This window comes from Penicillium malachiteum (genome assembly GCF_028827825.1).
Source record: "Penicillium malachiteum strain IBT 17515 chromosome Unknown utg000001l:1.0-8184562.0:1.0-8186909.0, whole genome shotgun sequence".
NCBI classification, from domain to species: Eukaryota; Fungi; Ascomycota; class Eurotiomycetes; order Eurotiales; family Aspergillaceae; genus Penicillium; species Penicillium malachiteum.
Genome location: NW_026643094.1, coordinates 3,427,043 through 3,443,530, shown reverse-complemented (window position 1 = coordinate 3,443,530; position 16,488 = coordinate 3,427,043). Strand labels below are relative to the sequence as shown.

The 16,488-nt window shown below is 46.1% G+C and overlaps 6 protein-coding genes across 6 annotated transcripts; 3 read left to right on the top strand and 3 right to left on the bottom strand.

Annotated features, from left to right (window-relative positions):
* Positions 1-999: 999 nt before the first annotated feature.
* N7483_001299 (phosphatidyl synthase) lies at positions 1,000-2,166 on the top strand (the record flags this gene model as incomplete). The annotated part of the gene is made up of 3 exons (XM_057084736.1): positions 1,000-1,130; positions 1,210-1,283; positions 1,346-2,166. The coding sequence occupies 3 exons, from the start codon at positions 1,000-1,002 to the stop codon at positions 2,164-2,166; spliced, it is 1,026 nt and encodes a 341-aa protein (XP_056950885.1).
* Positions 2,167-2,956: 790 nt separating this feature from the next.
* Positions 2,957-3,800, top strand: N7483_001298 (putative alanine--tRNA ligase; the record flags this gene model as incomplete). The annotated part of the gene is made up of 2 exons (XM_057084735.1): positions 2,957-2,959; positions 3,027-3,800. 2 exons carry the CDS (start codon positions 2,957-2,959, stop codon positions 3,798-3,800), a joined length of 777 nt encoding a protein of 258 aa, XP_056950884.1.
* A 156-nt stretch (positions 3,801-3,956) lies between these two features.
* Positions 3,957-5,385, bottom strand: N7483_001297 (lipase ROG1 family protein; the record flags this gene model as incomplete). The annotated part of the gene is made up of 2 exons (XM_057084734.1): positions 3,957-5,259; positions 5,330-5,385. 2 exons carry the CDS (start codon positions 5,383-5,385, stop codon positions 3,957-3,959), a joined length of 1,359 nt encoding a protein of 452 aa, XP_056950883.1.
* Positions 5,386-9,697: 4,312 nt separating this feature from the next.
* On the top strand, positions 9,698-11,644 carry rex3 (putative RNA exonuclease Rex3; the record flags this gene model as incomplete). The annotated part of the gene is made up of 1 exon (XM_057084733.1): positions 9,698-11,644. One exon carries the CDS (start codon positions 9,698-9,700, stop codon positions 11,642-11,644), a length of 1,947 nt encoding a protein of 648 aa, XP_056950882.1.
* A 2,230-nt stretch (positions 11,645-13,874) lies between these two features.
* Positions 13,875-14,611, bottom strand: N7483_001295 (60S ribosomal protein eL22; the record flags this gene model as incomplete). Its single annotated transcript, XM_057084732.1, has 4 exons — positions 14,580-14,611; positions 14,342-14,377; positions 14,084-14,280; positions 13,875-14,001 (listed from the first exon to the last, which is right to left on the bottom strand). The coding sequence occupies exons 1-4, from the start codon at positions 14,592-14,594 to the stop codon at positions 13,875-13,877; spliced, it is 375 nt and encodes a 124-aa protein (XP_056950881.1). The 5' UTR covers positions 14,595-14,611.
* Positions 14,612-15,666: 1,055 nt separating this feature from the next.
* On the bottom strand, positions 15,667-16,105 carry N7483_001294 (DUF3759 domain-containing protein; the record flags this gene model as incomplete). Its single annotated transcript, XM_057084731.1, has 3 exons — positions 15,667-15,836; positions 15,895-16,029; positions 16,090-16,105. 3 exons carry the CDS (start codon positions 16,103-16,105, stop codon positions 15,667-15,669), a joined length of 321 nt encoding a protein of 106 aa, XP_056950880.1.
* Between the last annotated feature and the right edge of the window lie 383 nt (positions 16,106-16,488).

Here is a 16,488-nt window from a genome sequence, read left to right as displayed (position 1 = left end):
CACCCCCACTTAATATGCTTACATTATTTCATATTTATGGATCAATCAATCAACTGGGCAGCAATTCTAGGTTGTAGGTTGGTGACTTCTGACCATGGACTCACTATTGTGAATCCATAAATCCATAAACGCACAGCTTTTTCTTTTTGAACAGCATATCACGAAGTATAGACGGCTCAGCATCTTTTCGCTAAGCAGAGCAGAGGCTTATTCTAGTAAGGACCTCCGACTGTGCAGGGGTTTCAATGTAGACAGTTGGGATTATTACAAGAGGAGCAATGACGAAGATAATAATACTTTAAGGCTTAAGGCTTTAAGCCACACGCAGAAAGTGGGTCTATGGGCGTACAAGCAGCGCCAATTCCTGATATGTACTGAACAGAGCTGACGATGCTATAATAATGGGCAAATCCCCCCCTTTTCCCTCTCTTCCTCTGACTTGTGTGCACAAAGCTCTTGAGTAAATCTCTATCCCAAAAAAACTGACTATTTTCTCCCAATTCAAACCTCTCCTAGTGTGGAAGAAAAGACGTTCTTCTAAGTCTTATCGCGTCTCTTTGGCGATCTGTTACTTGTAGACCCGCTTTCTGACCCACTTCTGAACATCACCCATCATTCACAATGGTGACTACCGAGGATTTGGTAGGCCGGAGAGAGGACAGTCTTTGCAGCCTAGATGCCAGTCGGGCCGATTTTAATGATCCCCACTTCATTGTTTCTTCAAATAACTTGATGAGTTTCAGTGGAGATCATGATCTCATTTCTTCGGCAAACCTCCCCAGGTATAATATGAAAGAGGAGGATTTAGTATTAAAGGAGGAACCTACGCAAACAGTGAATTCTTTATCCAATTTATCAATCATCTTCGGTGAATCTGGTGCACCTGTCCTCAATATGGTTCTTTCTTCAACAAATATCGCTTCATCTAACACAAGAGAAGAAATCATTTCTTCTTCTGATGACTCTCTTCAATCAATCACTCCCTTATCTACTCCATCAATGGATGTCAATACCGACTTTGCGCTCGCCTTTGATATCGATGGTGTTCTTATGCGGGGTGGAAAACCCATCCCCGAGGCTATAGAAGCCATGAAGTACATCAATGGAGAGAACCCATATGGAATTCGAGTGTGCGTTGTCTTTCCATCCATCCTCCATTTGAGAACTATCAATTTATGGGCATCTCATTTCTAACAAACCTGAAAACAGTCCATACATCTTCGTTACCAATGGCGGTGGAAAAACTGAGCAAGAACGATGCCAGGATCTTAGCCAACAATTAGGTGAGTCCACTTCAAGTTCCATATTACAATTTTGACCTTAGCTTATTCGTTTATTTGCCTAGAAATTGACATCTCCCCGGGTCAATTCATTTGCGGTCACACGCCCATGCGTGAGATGGCAGATCAATACGATACTGTTCTTGTCGTCGGTGGTGAGGGCGAGAAATGTCGCATTGTGGCAGAAGGATATGGATTCAAGAATGTCATCACTCCTGGCGATATTATCAAAACCCGACACGACACAACTCCCTTCCGAAAGTTGACCGATGATGAATTTCGCAATTCCCGAATTTTAGATCTCGACATGACACAAATTCAGGCTATTTTTGTCTTCGCTGATAGTCGCGACTGGGCAGGGGATCAACAGATTATTCTGGATTGTCTGGTATCGAAGAATGGGTATCTGAATCAACGATCAGAGACCTTTAATGAGGGTCCCCCACTATTCTTCTCCCACAATGATATCTTGTGGTCAACCTCACATGAGCACTCACGCATTGGTATGGGTGCACTGCGTGCCTCTGTTGAGGCGCTTTACAAGGCTATTGCTGAGAAGGATCTTGGGACCGTCGCTTTTGGCAAGCCGCAGATGGGTACATTTAAGTTTGCCACACGCCTGTTACAAGAATGGTGTCAGAAGTCCCATGGTATCGACAAGCTTCCTTCTACAGTCTATTTCTTTGGTGATACACCGGAATCCGATATTCGCGGAACGAATGACTTCAATAAAATTGCTGAAAACGAATGGTTCTCTGTTCTGGTGAAGACCGGTGTCTATCAAGATGGTACTGATCCTCGATTTGCGCCTAAGAAGATTTGTGATAACGTCCTTGACGGCGTGAAGTTTGCGGTGGAGCGCGAACAGCAGAAGACGTTGCAGTAAACCCCTCTTCTGGTTTTACCGATTTCAAACCGGGGGAGAGACAGAATTGAAGTCAGTTTCTTGCTTCTTTTTCTATTTGACCAGTCATCTATTGGTACTCATTCCTCCTTGCGACCGTCTATTTCCAAGATACCAGCTGGCTCTGGATTCAATATGACATTTAACGCTTGAATATCCATACTCTTTAAAAGAAATCATGGTTATCATATCCGAATCCATTTTGTAGCATGCCTCTTGAGATCTCAAGAAAGACTAGATAGAGAATTCCTAAATGGCACTTACCATGGTATCTATTACCTACGAGTACTAGTAGTAGCTCAGGCTGATGATATTTCAAGTTTGAGATATTCAGATGGGCAATTACTGGTAGTTCAAATATTAAGCTTGAATGCCATATTTTTGCTTGTGTCACATACTGATTGATAATCTAATCTTCAAAAATGTTCGATGTTATGATAGGACCTACTACAGGCTGCAAGAATGGGTTAATCAACATGCCCACCAGGGCATGTGTTTTCAACTGCATGTGAACAGACAATCCACCAATTGACACATATGGCTCCTCAAAACTAGAACATGAAGCAAAGACTTACCTACTATCTTACACTTGTTTCCAGAAAATTCTAGTGCCTGAATATTCCGGCAGTCGGCTCCGCCCTTCATTCGACATATGCCCCACACTAAACCGGCACAGGAACCTGAGTCCGGGAGATCTGGTTTCTGAACACATCTCTTGATAAGAACGTTCAATTGACAAAGAAGGATCTTTAGAGAGTTTCTGTTTAGAGAAATGGTATGGACGTCTGAAATTGAACTACCTTATACCTAAATACAATGGAGTTGCTAAAGAACGAAAACAGGCCCATCCTACAGAAGCAGTTTATCTGCATGACTCCTCTCTGAGAACTCTGACCACAGAGATTGTGTCATATAAACCCATTTCATCCCTTTCAGACGATGAAAAAAGCCTAGCGAAGAATATCGGCCCAGATGACTCTGCCATAACTACGCGCCAGACTATTCTCTACCCCCAGGGTGGTGGTCAGCCCAGCGACACGGGTAGCATCGCCCTGGCAGACCAGGAGCCCAGCTTTGTGGTGTCTCTAGTTCGCAAGACATCAGACGGAAGAATTATTCACTTCGGCAAACTGAATAATGCTGACTCGGGCTCCTTCGTGGAAGGTCAGAGTGTCGTGCAAAGAGTGGATGGTGCCAGACGTGACTACCACTCCCGATTACATACCGGAGGCCATATCCTCGGCGTGGCCATGGATATTCTCATGCCTGATATGAAAGAATGCAAGGCCAATCATGCTCCCAGAGAGGCCTGTCTGGAATATGAGGGCTTGCTCTACAATGAACATAAACCTTCGATTCAGGCTAAGGTTGATGAGCTGGTTCAGCAGGATCTGTCTGTTGCTGTATCTTGGTTGGAGGATGGAGCAGCTGCCAATGATCGTGTTAAGTTTGGAGATGGTCCTGTTCGGATTGTCAGCATTGGCGGACTTGATCAGACTCCTTGTGGCGGTACCCATGTGGAGCGGACTGGGCTAGTTGGTCCGATCACTATTCGCAAAATCACTAGGAAGGGTGCTATCAGTAAGATTTCTTATGAAGTGGCTGAGAAATTCTAGAACTTTTTGTTGAAATATTTCAACAATTATTTATTAGAATAGATGGTGTGGTGGTCTATTATGTTGTGTAGATGTCAAAATGTACAGTTCACAGGTCTCTTTAACTCCTTGAAAGAAAATCCTAGCCACCGCGAAAATGAAACCATGCGCCATGAATTATACCGCAAACCGATTATCCAGCCAGTGCTTCATCACCAGCTTTCCTTCGTTGAAGTCGTCCTTTTGAATTCGAACCACGATAGCTGCGTGGCTGTGTCGGTGATTATGTATGTAAACGGGGTATTTCTTGAATCCCACCTCATTCAGAGAGTCGATAATATCAAATTGATCAGGCGTCAATGCAAGTGTAGGGAATCCGGACATTAAGTTGTGGGTGGCTGAAGACTCTCCTTCATATGGAGGCAATGCTGAATCCGATTCAGTGGACTTCAAAGACCTTGTTGTGGTCTTCTTGAGCGAGTCTCCTGTCTCCAGATCGGAGCTTGAAAGATACTCGGGCTCCTGTCGAGCATTTGCACCCTCAACGGCTTCGTCCATAGCACACTGGACGTCCTGTACTAGTAGAGGCACCTTATATTTACCGAAAAGCTTCCCATTTTTCCCCTCCAGATGTAAGCGAATTCTTTTCTGGCTGCGGAAGGTCTGGACTCCGGAATTCACAATAAATGCCATCACAGCAGGAGGTAGTAGCACCATAACGAGGAGATAGAAAGGAATGTTCTGTGCAGTCGCCTTATACCGAACCCATGTTTCGGAACAGGTCTCGGGCTCTTTTGGTGGGCGTGGTAGCAAGTGCTCATCAGGGTCAATGATCACTTGCTCGTAGCCATCCACATAATTGATGTTGATATTCTCGAGGTCCTGAAAGGGATCCTTTTTCATAAATAATGTCGTGTAAAATGATGTAGTCCGATCGTTCACAATGTTTCCATATACACTTCGATTCTGGAACCTCTTCAGCCCCTGAATGAAAATGCTCTCTGGGTCAGCGAGAATGCTGAGCAGGGGCCGTCCTGTTTGGCGGAAAGAGTCCACCATGAATAGTTGCTGGCCTGACATGGAAACCATTCGGGGTCCTAGACCATTCCAAATGTGCCCACCGAGTCCCTTCGACGGCGTTCTCACCCCGACATGTGGTGAAGCAAAAGTTGTAAAGTTCATAGGCTGCACTTTGTCCAGCCACCCATGGGCATGAAGCAATCCAATGGCATATCGGGCAACAAGACCTCCCAAAGAATAACCAACGATGCTTATTTTGGTGATTTTCTGGCCTTCTTTCTCCAATTTCTCCAGTGTTTCTTCGACCTCGTTCACGACTCGTTCGCCGCCCACCTCAATTCCATCATAAGTGAAGTTGCCGCTATTTGTCTCAGGACAAAGAACATGAAGATGGTCTTCTCCATATCTCTCCTTGAGGACTGCTGCCATGTAATCCAGGTGAGATGGATTGCCCCACAGCCTACCAAAAAAGACCTGATTAGCTTGGATCCATGTCACACGTCATCTGGGAATAAGGAGAAGAGACATACCCGTGCACCAGGACACAAAGGTGGTCAACCTTGGATGGACTCTTGATACCGGCCATAGTTACAGTGAGAAGAGGGTGAAATGATTTCAGAATCAAAATCAGCAGACAGGCAACCTAATAAGAGTCAGCCCCGGCGCTGGCCGGAGTTAAGACAGCTGATGATGCGCCTGTCCCCGATAAGCCCGATAACCCGATAAGGATACGAGATTAGTTAACGTATTCGGTAGTTAAGCGAGCTGCGCATGTAAGCGAGCTGCGCACCCCACCCAAAACGCGTCAATTAATTAGACCATCTCTCTTCATCAGCCCATCATGCCACCAATTCGCTCCCAAACCTCGAAGAATCTAATTGAGCAAGAGGGTAGGATCTCATTAGCTATACAAGCTATAAAGAACCAAGAAATTAGTGCTGTTCGTGAAGCAGCGCGTCGGTTCAGTGTGCCTGAATCGACACTTCGTACGCGCCTCCGTGGTGTTCAAAACCGCGCGAATACACGCGCCAACTCGCATAAATTGACAGAAACCGAAGAAGAAACGCTTCGAAAATGGATCCTCTCGCTTGATGATCGTGGAGCAGCGCCCCGGCCGGCTACTGTACGAGAAACTGCGAATCTTCTTCTCGAGGCCCGTGGAATTACCCCAGCTCAAACAGTTGGCGAAAAATGGGTTTATAACTTCGTGAAAAGACATCCTGAACTATCGAATCGATTTTCAAGACGCTATAATTATGAGCATGCAAAATGTGAAGATCCAAAAATCATTGGTGAATGGTTTAATCTTGTTCAAAAAACCATCTCTCAATACGGCATCGACCCTAACGACATTTACAACTTTGATGAGACTGGTTTTGCGATGGGATTAATAGCGACCGCAAAGGTTGTTACAAGGGCTAAATACTTTGGTCGGAGATCACCATTACAACCTGGAAATCGCGAGTGGGTGACTGCAATTGAATGTATAAATGCTTCGGGATGGGCGCTGCCTCCATGTGTGATTTTCAAAGGCAAAGTTTTTATCGAGTCTTGGTTTGATAACCTCCCAGATGATTGGCGATTTGAAGTAAGTCCAAATGGCTGGACATCTGATGAAATTGGTATTCGTTGGCTTCAAAATCTCTTTATTCCATCAACTTTTTCACGGTTAAAAGGCCAATATCGACTTCTAATTCTTGATGGCCATGGAAGTCATTTAACACCAAAGTTTGATACAATTTGTGAAAACAACAACATTATACCAATTTGTATGCCTGCATATTCATCACACCTTTTACAGCCACTTGATATTGGTTGTTTTGCGGTATCAAAACGCTCATACGGTCGGATGGTTGAAATGAAAATGCGGCTTGGGATCAACCATATCGATAAACTTGATTTCCTTGAAGCATATCCCCTTGCCCGAATTGAGATATTTAAATCGGAGACTATTAAAAATAGCTTCGCAGCTGCTGGTTTAATACCTTTTTGTCCCAATCGGGTTCTATCAAAGCTCAATGTTTGTCTTCATACACCAACACCTCCACCAAGCCAGGATAGTGATTCAAGCCAGAACTTCACACCAAAAACCCCGTTTACCGAAAAACAACTGCGTCGGCAAGCTTCATCAATTAAAGCTTGACTTCGTACAGGATCTCGAAGTCCCCCCAGCCCATCAGATCGTGCGATAAACCAACTTGTTAAAGGCTGTCAACTCGCGTTACAAGGCGCTGCAATCTTAAGAAAGGAAAACAGCGAATTACGCGCCGCCAACGAGAAACAAAAGCAAAAACGAACTCGATCAACTAGACAGATAGCCCACGAAGGGGATCTCTCAGTTCAAGAGGTTCGTGAGCTACGTTCAGAGCCATTCGAGGCCCAAGTAGCACGAATCAATAGCTATCGTGAGCAGGTTTCAGAGGGTTTACAGCCACGTACGCGGGGCCGGCGAGGATGTGGAATATGCAGGCAGCCAGGACATAGAAGAGAAACATGCCCAGACAGAGAAAATAGCTAGTTTGATTAATTTAAAAGCGCGTTGGTTGAGAAAAATATATTTCAAATTAATAAATTAAGTTGGGTGGCCAGCTCGCTTACCGAATACGTTAACGTGATTCCCAAGCGAGCCGCCACCCCACTGTTTTAATTATAATCATTAGAACCGTAACGCCAATTTATTAAAATATCTATCTAAATATCACAGTGATCTGATCTATGTCCTTCTCCACACTTCTTACATGTTGGCAGCTTTCTCCTAGCTAGCTGAGAGGGTAAGACAGGTGCCCTGGGCCGCGGTACGGAAGGGGCAACTGGTGTTTCAACCACCTGTATAGCACGCTGTATAGCTTCCTGGCCCTCTTGAACCGTCATTCCACCCTCATTAGGTATCTGCCTAGTAGACCGTTGGCGCTTCTGCTTCTGCTTCTCGTGGGCGGCACGTAATTTACGTGTTTCAACCTCCAATAAAGCTGTCGAATGCATCTGAATTTCACAGGCCTTAAGAACTTGATCGATTTGCTGTTTGAGTGGACTTGGAGGGCTCTTTGAACGTTGTTTTAGAAGAGCTTTGATTAAACTAGCTTGCCGTTGAAGCTGAATAAGGTTCTGGGGTGTCTTGGGTGAAAATTGGCTTGATCGACTGGTAGGGCGGCTACCTGGGGGTGTAGGTGTTCGAAGAAGAATATTAAGCTTAGAAAGTACTTGATCTGGGTTGAATGGTACTAAACCAGCTGCTGCAAAGCTGTTTTGAATGGTTTGGGTTTGAAAAGCCTCTTTACGAGCGATTGGGTAGGCTTCAAGAAAATCAAATTTATCGATATGGTTAAAACCAAGCCGCATTTGATTCTCAACAAGCCGACCATATGCACGTTTAAGAGGTGCAAAACATCCAACATCAAGTGGCTGATGAAGATGTGAAGAATGGGCTGGCATGCAAATTGGAATAATATTATTCTCTTTGCAAGTCTGGTCAAATTGGGGAGTTAAATGGCTCCCATGACCATCAAGAATCAAAAGTCGATATTTTCCAAGTGTCCGTTCAGTTGTTGCTGGAATAAAGTGTTTTTGAAGCCATCGAAGTCCAATTTCATCAGTTGTCCATCCATTTGGACTAGTTTCGAATCGCCAATCAGATGGAAGATTCTCAAACCATCCTTCAATCAAAACTTTGCCTTTGAAAATAATTACTGGTGGAAGTACCCATCCAGAAACATTAATTGTTTCAATAGCTGTTACCCATTCACGATTTCCAGGCTGTAAAAGTGATCGCCGACCATAATATCGAGAACGAGTAACAACTTTAGCAGTTGCCGTAAGTCCCATTGCAAATCCAGTCTCATCAAAGTTATAGATATCCTCTGATAGAATACCATTCTCTTGAATTGTCTGAAAAACAAGATTAAACCATTCTTGAACCACTTTTGGAACCTCCATTTTCGCACGCTCGTAATCATATCGTCGAGAGAAACGGGTTGTAAGCTCTGAATGTCGTCTTACGAAGTTTGTAACCCAATTCTTGCCAACAGTTTGAGGGGGGGTCTGGCCACGCGCTGTAAGTAGAATATTGGCCATTTCTTGGACGGTAGCCGGACGGGGGGCAGCTCCACGTATATCCATAGAGATCACCCATTGGAGAAGTGAATTCTCTTCAGTTTCATTTAATTTATGGTTATTCGCGCGAGTTTCGGATCGATTAGTATGGCCGGCAAGGCGGCGCCGTAACGTAGAGCGAGGTACATCGAATACACGTGCTGCTGTGGCTATTGCTGTGATATCTTGCTTTTTTATAGCCTCAATAGCAAGTAAGATTCGGCCTTCTTGACTGCCATTTTTTTCGGCCGAGACATTGCGTTTTGGTGGCATGGTGGGTGGTTGAAGATGGTAAGGTATGACGCGGGTGACGCGAACGCGGTCAGGTGGCCGCTCGCTTGGGGTGGCCGCTCGCTTGGGAATCACGTTAGTATTTGTCTAGTTTGCATAACCTTCAGACCTCGGGCCTCACTTTGTTGAATCAAATCAGCTCTGGAGGTCTTTGTTACTTCCAAGTAATAATAAATCCCATTTAATTTTCCTGGGATCTATGAGAAACTTTACGACATTGAATCGTGTAAAAATCCTCGTCTTGGGGAAATCTCCATTAACAGATCACCAATATTTATGATGCCCCTGCTGTCTATGCTGGCATCTTGGTATGATTAGCGGGTCCTTGCTGCTGCAACATTGCTTCTTTTTCACTGGAGCTGCAGCCTGCGCCTACCTGGACCAATAACTCCGCCCGCTCAGATCCTTTCTCTCGCATGTTCCTGTGACTTCACTACTGGGGTCCAACCTCAACATCCACGCCATAGACCAAGACTATCTCATACTATGAACGTCTGGCCCAAAATCTTTCGCTCATCATGTTTACCACACTCGGTCTGTTTAATGATATCCCATGTCCGGAGGGTGGCCAGTGCTCTCTTATGACTTGCATATTTTCGCACAAAACTCAGGATCGCGGCCAACTGAAGGCAGAAGAGAACAGTTCAAATGCAATTGATCATGAGCACCTTCCAAAAAGGCTCAAGGTCGAAAAAACTGCTCCATCGCTAGTCTCAAGATCAAGCTCATCGCAATCCTTGCAAATACAATCTTCTTCACCTTCGTTGAACCAGCAATCTCAAAATGCCGGGCAGGTTGCGCCCAAACTGTCATCTATCTCGCGGAAGGTCTCACCTCCTCCGTCAAGGCACGCAGTTGCTAAGTCGTCGAATCAAGAAGCTACTCCGAAGGCTGTACCCACTACGTCAGCAAGCGCCGTGTCACAACTACCTCCTCGAAAAGTGCCGAAAGAAAGTCTCAATCCTAGAATGATCGCCAAAGCTCCGGCAACTCATGCAGTCCGGACGGCCATTCTGATCAAGCTACATGGAGCAATCGTCTCCCTCAATCAGAAACTTGCCAAGGATAAAGATACTTCGAACAAGTGCTTTGTTCTAAGCAAAGATGAACTAATTACAATGGCTCTGGACGAGGAGGAAAAGGTGGCCAAGAGTAGTCCTGGTGTCTACTCCAATGTCATCAAACTTCGCATTGTAAAGTTAACAAAAATGCCGGTGGTGGAATGGACGAAAGAGGTTATGGACCATCTCAATTCACGATATTATAAGATCCAGCCTATTCAGCCAAAATTGCCAAAATCATCAAAGCCCATCACAACAAATCTTTCGCCAAAGGAAGAGGTTGCTCTCTCAGCTGCACTTCTTACTCCAGTGCTCGGCCTTGAAGAATTTGGTTATGTTACCAAGGCACCCACAGCCACAGAAGTCGAGACGGCCAAGAAGGGAGTCCTTGAGTCCAAGGGTTGGGAGAAGTGCGACCGGTGCGGTGCGCGTTTCCAGGTCTTTCCTGGACGTCGCGAGGATGGCGCTTTGGCTACCGGGGGCCACTGTACCTACCATCCACACAAGCCAATTCAAGCGGCGCGCAAGAAGACTGATGGTATTACCGGATCATCAGAACCTTACTTTCCCTGCTGCAGTGAATCGGTGGGCACATCATCGGGCTGTACTAAGGCCAAGACGCATGTCTTCAAAGTCTCTGAGGCTAAGCGCCTTGCTTCGATTCTTCAGTTTGAAACAACACCGAAGCAGCCACAGAAAGAACACCTGGATCCCGTATGCTTTGACTGTGAGATGGGCTATACTACCTTGGGCTTAGAGCTCATCCGCCTCACTGCTGTGAGCTGGCCGAAGGGCCATGAGCTATTGGATATTTTGGTAAAGCCAATGGGCGAGGTCTTGGATCTCAACTCCCGTTTTTCAGGTGTCCTCCCTGAACATTATGCATCTGCAATTCCTTACAGTCCTTCATCCAATCAACATAAACAACAGGATGTTGGAAAGGATAAAAAGCCTTTGAAGGTTGTCGATTCACCTGCCGCAGCGCGGGCTCTTCTTTTTGAGCTTCTACAACCCGAGACCCCATTAATTGGCCATGCCATCAACAATGATCTTAACGCTTGCCGTATCATTCATCCTACTATCATCGATACTGTCCTCCTTTATCCGCATCCAAGAGGTCGTCTCCCCCTTCGCATGAGTCTGAAAGGGCTGGCACACAGGTTTCTTGAACGGAATATCCAAATGGGAGGAGACGACGGACACGACTCTAAAGAGGATGCCATTGCAACGAGTGATCTTGTGCGGGTAAAAGCCGGCGAGATATGGAAGAGATTGAATGCAAAGGGGTGGAGGTTTGAAAACAATGCCTTGGTCGCGCCGCCTGGTGAAACTTCCCAAGATGTAAGAAAGGCAGCCCGGGAGCTGGGTCTCGCAGGTGGGCCAAAGAGGAAGTATACTACATAACGTAGTTCCCGGTCTCGCCGTACACCCGGCCTCGCCGTACACTCTACCCCACTAGAATTTTTAAATTTCAAATATTTTAACCCAACACCAATAAATTCAGTTATAAATACGATTTTTACATACATTAATTCGATGTCCAACCTCTCGACACCCACTACACCTAGGCTGAGCCCTAGGCGCTGGCTGATTCGGCTGAACAGGCAGTTCAACCTGGGTGTGTGATTCAACCACAGGTGGTTCCACTGGCAAATCCAGCTGTGTAAGTATCTGTAGGCCTTCTTCAACAGTCAAACCCTGTTCACATGGTATCTGTCTAGCGGATCGACTGCGCTTCTGTCGTTTCTTCTCGTTCGCTGCGCGTAAATTGGCGTTTTCTTGAGCTAGTAGCGCAGTGTTATGTAGTGCTATCGAATGCCCTTTGATAATTTGATCTAGCATCAATTTTGACGGGCTTGGAGGGCTGTTTGATCGCTGTTTTAGGAGATCTTTAAGCATTGAAGCTTGCTTCTGAAGCTGAACCACAGTTCTAGGTGTTTTAGGTGAAAATTGACTAGATCTGCTGCTTGGTCGGCTACCTGGCGGTGTAGGTTTTCGAAGAGAAATATTCAATTTGGAGAGAACTCTTTCTGCATCAATTGGAACTAATCCAGTAGCTAAAAAGCTATTTTGGATAGTATTCGGCCGAAATGCCTCAGCCCGTGCACGTTGGAAATCAGCTAAGAAATCAAGCTTGTCGATATGGTTATAGCCTGTACGTGCAAGACCACTTATAAAGCGACCATAGGCAATTTTCAACACAGAAAAACAGCCAACATCTAGGGGCTGTAAAGGATGTGAAGAATGTGGTGGCATACAGAGTGGAATAATATCATTCTCTGAGCAGATTCGGTCAAATTCGGGTGTAAGATGGCTTCCATGGCCATCAAGAATCAATAGCCGAAAACGACCACGGACACGTGAATTTGTTGATGGGATGAATAGCTTTTTTAGCCAACGTAGACCAATCTCATCAGTAGTCCAGCCATTAGCTGAGACTTCAAATCGCCAGTCAAATGGTAGATTATCAAACCAGCTTGCTACTGCAACCTTGCCTTTAAAGATCACACATGGTGGTAATGAATAGCCATCTGCACAGATTGATTCAATTGCAGTAACCCATTCACGGTTTCCAGGCTGTAGAATAGATCGCCGACCGTAGTATTCCTGCCGAGTAACAACTATCTGTGTTGAAATAAGGCCCATTGCAAAGCCTGTCTCATCAAAGTTGTAGATATCTTCGGGTTGGATCCCGTTCTCATCGATAACTTGTTGTACAGTTGTAAACCATGCTTGAATTGATTTAGGGTCTTCGTTTAGGGCACGTTGGTAGTCATATCATCTAGAGACACGTGTTCGAATCTCATCACGTCGATTGATAAAGGTTGATGGCCAATTCTTGCCGACTGTAGGTGGGGGGTGGCTACCACGCGCAGCTAGTAGAATATTGGCCATATCTCGTACAGTAGATGGCCTAGGAGCTGCGCCACGTGTATCCATAGATATTATCCATTCAGTAAGCGAATCCTCCTCAAGCTGTGTCAATTTATAGCTAGGTAGGCGTTGATCAACGCGTGCTTGTACGCCATTTACGCGGTCGGCTAGCGTTGTATGGGGTATATTGTAGAGCTTCGCTGCTGCACGGAGAGTGGTGATACGGCAATTTTTTAAATCTTCCAGTGCCAATAGGATCTTGCCCTCTTGGTTGATTAATTTCTGCCGAGATTCAGAGCGAATTGGTGGCATGGTAGATGTTTGAAGTAGGTAGGTAGGTAGATGGACGTGATTTTTGATGGGGTGTACGGCGAGACCGGGTGTACGGCGAGACCGGGAATTACGTTAGTGCATGAGAAACAAGGAGCCAATGATACCAATTACTAGATCCATATTCTCGCTGATAAACTGGTAGACTATGACCGTTCAATGAATCTGAGATGCATTGATATCCACAGTCTTACAGCTCAGACTACATTTTGATAAAGAAATTCTACGCCAATGGCAGGACCAAAAATGGAAGGGTATAGACTTTTTTTGTATTCATAGCCACAAGGGCTAGTTTATCCCCACGTATCCACGATCCAACCATCCATAGCCCGTGCTCTCGAGACAACTTAATGTCCAAGGCCAAAAGCTAGAACCAGAGACGAGTCCGAATCGATCGACGAGGTCAACATTGAGTCAAAGAGGAAGGAATTTACTCCTCATCCTCCTCAGCCTCGTCGTTGACGACGTTGTAGAAGCGGAGCTCGTAGACACCCTTGGAGGTGGAGACGACACGGAGCCAGTCACGGAGCTGCTGCTTCTTGAGGTACTTCTTGGTGCTATTTGGTAGAAAGACGCAACTGTCAGTCCCGTGTTCTCTTCCGCATTATTTCAAGGAATTGGGTTCTCAGGATCACTCACAGGTACTTCAGGTAGCGTCCGGAGAAGGGGATGTGGGCAACAACCTCAACCTTGCCATCACCGATGGAGTTGATGACAACGTTGTCGCCGAGGTTGCCGACACGGCCCTCGACCTTGATGCGGTCGTGTAGGAACTTCTCGAAGGCAGAGACATCGAAGATCTTGTCGCTAGCGGGCTGGGAAGCGTTGATGATGAACTATAGGCTCTTCGTTAGTCTTTTCTCTCCATTGGGTTGTAAGATTTTGTAAGCGACATACCTTCTGGGTGACCTTCTGGGCCTTGCGACCACGGGCCTAATTTGTGAAATATAACGTTAGCCTACTGCTCCATGATGTCGAAATCCCAATGGTCATCTGAACAGAAGTTGAACAAAGGCTCTGTGACGCTGAATAGATATTCCAATATTCAGGTTTTTTTTTTCAAAGCCAGTGAACAACCATCTGTTGCAGAGCCGGTCGGGTGGAACAGCAAAGCGTTCATCGGAATTCAACGTACAGCAGCGGGAGCCATTTTGAGTGGATGGGTTGGAGTTGGAGATAAACGGGAAAGGTCGCAAAGAGGTGAATATCCTGCGCCGACAAGAGGGATGGTCAGAAGAAGATCTGTTGGACTTCGTAGTGGAGCCCTTAATCGAATCCATAATTCCAAAATTGCCTAACTCGGTCGGTGCGAGGCGCTTATCCTCTTTAGGCAGTATCAGGGCTTAGGGCAACAGTCACGTGTCATGCTCATTCACCCGTCTTGGTCACATGACAAAGGAAACTGTCACGGGGTCTGACTTATCAAGAGGGCCAGCGTTTGCTGGGTTGTGGTTGGCTCGGCTAATTTCCACTAGTGGACTAGCGCGGTTTGGAATTCAATAAATACCTCCTCCCTCTCTCTTCCCTTCCTCTTCTTTTTTTCTTTTCCAGCTCTCTTTGCCAATTGGCTTAGATCAAGTGTAGTATCTGTTCTTTTCAGTTTAATCTCTGAAAGTTTCCTACGGGAAACACATTGATTATTCTCATTTTTGGATCTCGTACCTGGCCTCTGTGCTTGCGCATGCTGGGTGCACAGTGTCATCGGGCTTACACTACCCCCGATCGACGCGAACAACCTTTTTTTCATCAACTGCATCGGCTTGTCCGGTCACTTGGAGAAGAAATGGTTCATCTTACAATTAGTAGAGTACCTAACGTAGACAGAGTAGTTCCTCGGCCTTGCTGTGCATGTGTTGAGGTCAAGTGAGTCGTAACGCGACACCCCAACACACCGCCACGGTACCTGTGGTGGGTTCAGTGGGTCATGTTGAGGTTTTTGTTTTGCTTTTCCTCTATTTGGGATCTGTTGCTGTGGGCTTGAAACTTACGTGCAGATATTATTCCCACAAGGTACTACAGCTTCCCAGGTTCCAGTTTATCAACATGAACCATGACCGTTCATAGAATCTCCCTGGTACTATCTACGAAGATTTCTTGCAGTAATTTATTACTGGCGTTCATTCAAAGGCTTTCATTCATTCATTGTATGCAACTCCATGGATGCGGTGCATTCCTCGTCGCCGAGGAGCACTCTGGGTCATCTCATATGATATGTTGAATGTTTACCAGCGGCCGCTGCGGCCCATACCCTCCTCGAGGCGCTCCTTGGCGTGGTGCTTGGCCTTCTCGCGGTCAACGAAGTCCAGACCCTTGGTCTCAACCTCACGGTCGATGAAAGCACCAGCGAAACCGGCGATGATCTCCTTGGCCTTGGCGTGGTTGTCAACCTTGCCTGTAGCGGGGTCAGTAAATCTGGTCGTACCAATGTCAAGAGTAGCTTTGTGACTGACCGTTGCGGGCCTCGTGGTCCTCGTAGGCCTTCATGGCCTCGTAGGCAGCAGCACCACCGATGAGCTCGTGGGACCACTTGGCCTCGTGGGGGCGGTTGGTGACCTGGTCGTGGTGGCGAGCCTCCTCGCTGTCGTCTGTAAGAAGAGTGTCAGTCAGCGTAGGTCATCTTCAGAAATACATGTACTGCGACATACGATCAAAGAAACCCATGGTGATAGATATGGTAAGGTGATTCTGGTTAGAGAAAAGATGTGTGTTGTGGATAGAGAAGAAGTGAGGGTGGAAAGAAAACAGACCTTATAACCCCTCCACAGCCCCGCGCCACACTCCTTGGACTTCAGATGCCATTTCCAGCGAGTTGTTACGAATTTGCCAAGCCTTAGTGAGCTTTAGCTTCATGGCTTTTCTCCCCATTGCGCCGAATATTCCTATTCACTATACCCGATACAGCTAGTGGACACCCGCAGATCTACGTTATGATTGGGACGGCATCGATGGTTCCGCCTTGTTCCAAACTTTTTCAATTTCTCATACGTAGGGAGGGGCTGAGTTCAGCTCACTGAAAACTGACACGTGTAGGGCGGAGGAGTGCG